Genomic DNA, 6545 nt, shown 5'->3' with positions numbered 1-6545 from the left:
TAAATACTACATTAAAGTTATCTTTCACCAAGAGATATTGTGTTTTACAGCATTAAAATGAATATATTTATGTACGATGAACATTGCTTATAAAAAAACTAATTTTTTAGTAATTGTGTGATACAAGAATGTAGTTTGTTCTTTTCTTACTCCATGTGGGCCCACAACCCAGTTCCCAAATTAATACACAGAGATTTATTCTTACTTATAGATGCCTGACCTTAGCTTGGCTTCTCTCTAGCCAGATTTTCTAACTGAAATTATCCAATTTCTATTTAAATACATTTTGCCTCAGGATTTTTACCTCTCTTTATTCTATATATGTTTCTTTCCTTCTTACTCCATGACTGGCTGAGTTGTTGGGTGACTGGTCCCTGGAATCCCCCTCTCCTCCTTTTCTCAATCCTTAGTCATCTCGTGAGTCTAGATTTCTCATATTTATTTGTTCTCCCTGGTATTTCCATCTATCCCTCTCCTGCCTAGTTATTGGCCATTCAGCTCTTTATTAGACCAATTTGGTGTTTTAGGTAGGCACAGTAACACAGCTTTACAGAGCTGAAAAATGCAACATAAAAGAATGCATCACATTTTCATAACATTAAACAAATATTCCACAGCACAAACAAATGTAACACACCTGAAACTAATATTCCACAACAGAAGGAGATACATCTAGGTCTTATCGTCAACATACTGCAATAATTTAAAATGAGCAAATATTTCCTATAGCAAGCTTAATGTATACGTTTTCTAAATTAAAATGTTTTTTCCTATGACCCACAAAAACTTATTCAAAAGTATTTAACAAAAAACTTATTCTAGTACTTCGTATTGTCCAATATATTCTTGTTGAAGAATAGAACACATATATTCTGGTTTAGTTCTGTCAACTTGACACAAACTGAAGCCATTGGGAAGAGGGAACCTCAACTGGGGAGTTGCTTTCATCAAATTGGCCTGTATAAATGTCCTTGGAGCATCTTCATTGATGACTGATGTTGGAGTGGAGTGGTGGTGCCACCCCTGAGGACGTGGTCCTGAGTTGTAGAGAAAAGAAAGCTACACAAGACATGGTAAGCAAACCGGTAAACAATATTTCTCCAAAGTACCTGCCTCCGTTCTTCTCTATGGTTTCCTGTCATGCTTTTCCTTCCTGTCTTCCTTCATGACGGAAGATCAGCTATAAGCTAAAATAAACCCATTCATTACAAAGTTGCCTTTGGTCATGTGGATTATCACAGCAACAAAAAGCGAACTAAGACATCCTAAACAAGTTGCTATCTGACCTCTCCATATGTCATATGACACGCACATACAATAAATGTAAAAAAGTCTTATTGTTATCAATTAATTAGCTGATATGTTTACTTGAATAGAAAGAAAGGGAAGGGAAGAAGGAGCTTCAAGTGCTAACACTTGGCAGCTTTTGTGCTCTTTAGCATTTGAGAGATTTCTGGCAGCTGATAAACAAGAGCAACTGCAGGTTGCCTCTGTTACCCAGAGCTACGAAACCAAGACCTTGAACCCTACCTCCTAAAACTCCTTTGTGTACCTCGAATGTTGAGATTATTCAGCCCTGGACATCAGCTTGCTACAGTCATAGCCTCAGCTGTCACCGTCCATGAAACCCAATCCAGAGCTTTTTCTCGGTGTCTCTGCTTGGGTCCCTGGCAGCTGCTGCTCTCCCAGTTTCACCTCTTTTGAAGGTGTTTTCAGCTCACTTGGCTGACTTTTCATCTCTGGCTCTGGCACCTGTCAAGGCAGTGTGGTTCCCACAGCTATGCTTTCACTGCTTGTCAATCCGTGGATATTCTGATGAACTCCACCGGCATACTCAGTAGCTCTGCCTCTATGGCAGCTGTCAAAGCAGCCAGCTGCTCTTCCCCTTCTGTAGCTTGGCTCTCCCACTGTTCCACAATCGCTGCTACTGCTACCTTTAGGCCCCAGCAATCTATGTTGTTGCTGCTGCCCTGCTCCGGTTGCCGCTACTTCTTTCTTCACAGTACCAACTGAGTTCATTCACCAAATGCAAGCAAGGAACACCGTGAAGGAGTGGAAGCCTCTCACTGGGCTGAACATTGAAATACCAGGGTGGCAACCCAGGAGTCTTTCAGCTAGCTCACCCATGAGTCACAAGGCTTGTCTGTGTCATCAGAGAAGGGGAGTTTGTACCAATCACAGCAAACCTTACACTCAGAGTAAAATTTCTGTTTACACTAAACACAGCCTGCCCTGGATCGCAGAGCAGTTTGCAGCTCCAGGAGCGCTTTTGCATGGAAAAGCCTACAGTGTCATCTTAGAGATCCCTGAGGCTTTCCATAGCAAAGCATGGGATGTAAATGGCCATTTGAGATAGTTACTTAGCGCTCAGCTATAGCTTCAGGAGCTGCAGCTGCCACTCGACTTCAACTGTGATATACATTCTTCAACTTACCTGTCAAAATGCCCAAAGCAGCCCTTGTCTGCAGAATGGCAGTCCCGTTAGCTTCCTTTTTAATAGTCCTTCTGTTCAAGCCACCCTAGGTATCATCAGCAAAAGAAAAGCAATAGATTTCAGTTAGGTAGTTCAAATCAGCACTGTTCAGTGTTTCTCATTCCCAGGCAGATAAACATCAGAAGAAGTCCATATAAATAGCACTTATCAGTTATATTATCAACAGTTTTAACAAGGCTTAACATTACTTTTAATAATTTTTGCTCTTATCAATCCAACAGCCCAGGAAGAGATGAGTCTTTATCCATTTCAATAAGCTATATCTCTACTTGGTCTACATTCTTTCTTTTAAATGATGCTGTAAATGTCCATGAAATAGTCACACGTGGGAATATTAGTTTCTTATCCTATTGCTGTGAAGAAAATGCCTGCACGAAGCATCTTAATGGACGCAAGTCAGCCTTTAATATGGCTTAGTGTTCCAGAGTACGATCTAATTATGGCTTACAAGTCCTGGTGGCAGAAGCTTGAAGCAGCTTGTCAGATTGATCCACAGTCTAGGGGCAGAGAGTGATCACCAGAACCCCAGCCATTGAGTATAGCCTTTCCATTTCAAATGGATCTCTCCCGCTCTGTTAACTCAACCAAGACCATCTGTCACAGATGTGCCCATGCTTTTTCCTATGTGATGATAGCTCCTGTAAGGTTCGTGTTCACTATTAACCATCACAATGAGTCACAGGTTATGTTGTTTAGGGTAGGACCTGGCTTTTATCTCTACATGATAGAATGTTTGGGGAGGCATGGTTCAGAGTTCCATGTTGTGGTAGACTGGTGGGTGAGCTGATGTTTACCCCTTTGTATCTCACGGTCCCATATTTAGTTTCATATTTTCTCAACCTAGTACTTGGCTATTTGACTTCCCTCTGACTAATGAATAGATAGAAAACATGTATAAACAGACATGTGGTTATTCCATTTCATTTTATTTTATTTTGGTTGTTTTGTTTTGTTTGAGACAGGGTTTCCCTGTATAGCTTTGGAGCCTGGTCTGTAACTCACTCTGTAGACCAGACTGGCCTTGAACTCACAGAGATCCACCTGCCTCTGCCTCCCAAATGCTGGGATTAAAGGCATGTGCCACCACTGCCCAGTTAGTGCATTTTAAAATAAAGCTACACTGCATAGCTTCTCATCAACATTCCCTGTATTACTAAACCCTAATTTTCTTGGGGTATTTTTTCTTGTCTAAATAACACAATAATTGCCAAAACAATATCCAGCAAAATAATATGCTAAACAATAGAATATTCTGAGGTAAGCGCTAACAAATTAAACACTTCTTTTTCTCTGAAAAAATAAAGGGGTTACTTCAGCCTGATGGATATAAGCAAGTTTGTAATCAATGAGTTCCAAGTAGAATGTCACTATTTTAGCCAATTTTTAGTAACCAGCACATTAAAACCCCCATTTATACTGCGTGAGAAAACAACTTTTAATTAGTGATATTGTATCAGACGATGCAGATGTTTTTAAAATGTGCATACATCAAATAATGAAAAGTTGCTTTGATTTTGTTTTTACAGTAGGAACTAAATATAACTCTTTTTGGCATAAAATTCTATTTAATTTCATTATACTTGAGAAATTAATACCAAAGAGATATCTTGGAAATCTTTGAGGCATGTTCCCCAATAACAAATGAGAATTTAGGAGTTTCTGCATAGCACAAAATACTCTATGCCAGTTATCAGACTTCATGTTTTAAATATCAGTACTGATTAAATTTTAAATGACATAAATCTTGCTATTTTTAACAGTATATAACTGAGGGCTGGAAAGAAGGTTCAGTGTTTAGGGTCAAGTGCTGCTCTTACAGAAAACTCAAGTTCAGATTACTGCACCTTTATTGGAATACTCGAACCACCTGAAAGTGCAGATCCAGGAGATCTGAAATCATTCTCTGGCCTCTGTGGGTACCTGCAATCAGATACACATGTCCATATTCAGACATATACATAATTAAAAGTAAAATAAAATTTTATGAATGTAATTTAAAAATATTCTCCTCTGTTCACTATTTAAATACCTTGTTGAAAGGTAAAATATGACTAACAATCCATGCACTTATATAAAGATTGTGCAATAACTGGCATTTAACCACAAAATAGTTTTCTTCTCTAACAATTTAGAGATTGATAATATATTGGATATTAATGGAACTAAATATCTTCTCTTTCCCATTAACTGAAAATTTCTAAGGATTTTTATTCTTTACCTACTGAATCTATTTTTCTTCTAATTTTGTTTTTGATAAAACCTTAGGATTAATCTTTGCATTTCTGCCTGGAGCAATGCATTGCCTTGAGTCATCTTTCTTCCTTCTTGTTGTTTCCAGATCTTTGGATATGATATTTCAGCAATGATGTAGGAAATGATGATTTGTCTATGTGTTACTCTCATTGGTTAATGAAGAAACTGCCTTGGCCCATTTGATAGGACAGAAAATTAGATAGGCGGAGAAAACAGAACAGAATGCTGGGAGGAAGTGAGGCAGACTCCATGCCTCTCCTCTCCAGGGCAGATGCCTTGGATCCAACCGCCAGGTCAGACATGCTGAATCTTTCCCAGTAAGACACCACATTGTGGTGTTACACAGATTATTAGAAATGGGTTAGTCAAGATATGAGAGTTAGCCAAAGAAGAGGCTAGATATAATGGGCCAGGCAGTGTTTAAAAGAATACAGTTTCTGTGTTATTATTTCGGGTTTAAAGCTAGCTGTGCGGGAGTTGGGCAGGATGAAAAGCAGGCCTGCTTGCCTACTTCTACACAGCAATATAAAATTAATAATACTTACCTCTGCATATATTGACTCATAATCCCATGTATACTTTTATGTCATAATATTTTTTACAATTATATACTATATAAGAATCTGCTGTTGTCAAAATTGGTTTATCTATTTTCCCAAATGTCTTTATCTCAATTAATATCACACAGCAAATGTGACTCCCGTTTGGCCAATATAAAATAATTAGAAAGTTATTTTAAAAGACTAATTTAGAGAGATTGTAATATATATGTATATCATTTTCACAAATTCCAACACTCAATAATTTAAAATATATTATAGCTTGAAATTTCACATGAAAAATTCAAATAAATATGGCCACTTAGTATATTCTACATAAATTGTAGGAATATCATGAATTTTGAACTGATGTTTTCATACAACTTGAGTTAACATTTTAATAACTACAAGAAGAAAAATCAAAATTATGATTGACATACAGTTCTTTCAAATGTCAGCATTAGGAGTTAACTATGTCTGTAACTCTCTCTACATTTGAATGATTCAACTATCTTGGCAAGAGTTGGCAATTAATCTTAATTGACGCGTCATCATGTAAAAATATAATTGATCAGTATAGCAACAATAAACAAATAAAGTACTACAGCAAAGTCTTTGACAGAGCCTGGTTATCATTGCAAATACGCCATGAATTTGAAAGTACAAATCAATTGATGTATAGTATTAAATTTGTCTATTCCATGAGTATTCAGAGCTTTGGTTTGGAGATTTCAATTACATGACAGATTCTTTCACTTGGTTAAAATTCAGATGTGTTTTTTTTTTATGTTAATGTGAAATGAGTAGCTTGCTGACACTGTTTCTTTAAGAAATGTCCCTCAGAGGCTCAGATGTTCAGGTACTTGGCTTCTAATTTGTAGCACTCTTTGTGGATGGTATAGAAGGTCTTGGAAGTAGAGCCTTGCTGGATGAAGCACATTACTAGGGAGAAGGTGTGGGGTTTTACAGCCTCACTTTTTATTCTCTCTCTGCTTCCTATGAGCAGTTGCAAGGTGATCAGTCTAGTTTTCTACTCATGCTTTGCTTTCTCTGTCCTTTTTATCATGCTCTTATAATGATGGACTCCATCTCTCTGAACCTGTAAGCCAAAACAAGTCATTTCTCCCTTACGTTGCATTTGGTCATGATAGACTGAAAAGTACCTGATACACCCATCAAGACAGTTATTTCAGTCATTACAATATTATCTAGTAAAACATTTGGCACAATATTTGCTTTATTTTATTTTATTTTATTTT

At 37.3% G+C, this 6545-nt stretch overlaps 1 protein-coding gene across 1 annotated transcript in view; it reads right to left on the bottom strand.

Annotated features, from left to right (window-relative positions):
- Positions 1-689: 689 nt before the first annotated feature.
- Positions 690-6545, bottom strand: part of LOC113457669 — a 10828-nt gene continuing 4972 nt past the window's right edge. Inside the window, exons 2-5 of the mRNA XM_026786477.1 lie at positions 6150-6228; positions 4339-4414; positions 2435-2519; positions 690-1037 (exon numbers count right to left, since the gene is read on the bottom strand). Coding sequence (XP_026642278.1) covers positions 814-1037; positions 2435-2519; positions 4339-4414; positions 6150-6228 — 464 coding nt within the window. The 3' untranslated portion in view covers positions 690-813. The remainder of the gene's footprint in view (positions 1038-2434; positions 2520-4338; positions 4415-6149; positions 6229-6545) is intronic.

Source organism: Microtus ochrogaster, linkage group LG4 (genome assembly GCF_000317375.1).
Source record: "Microtus ochrogaster isolate Prairie Vole_2 linkage group LG4, MicOch1.0, whole genome shotgun sequence".
Classification (NCBI taxonomy): domain Eukaryota; kingdom Metazoa; phylum Chordata; class Mammalia; order Rodentia; family Cricetidae; genus Microtus; species Microtus ochrogaster.
This window is presented reverse-complemented; position numbering and strand designations above follow the sequence as displayed.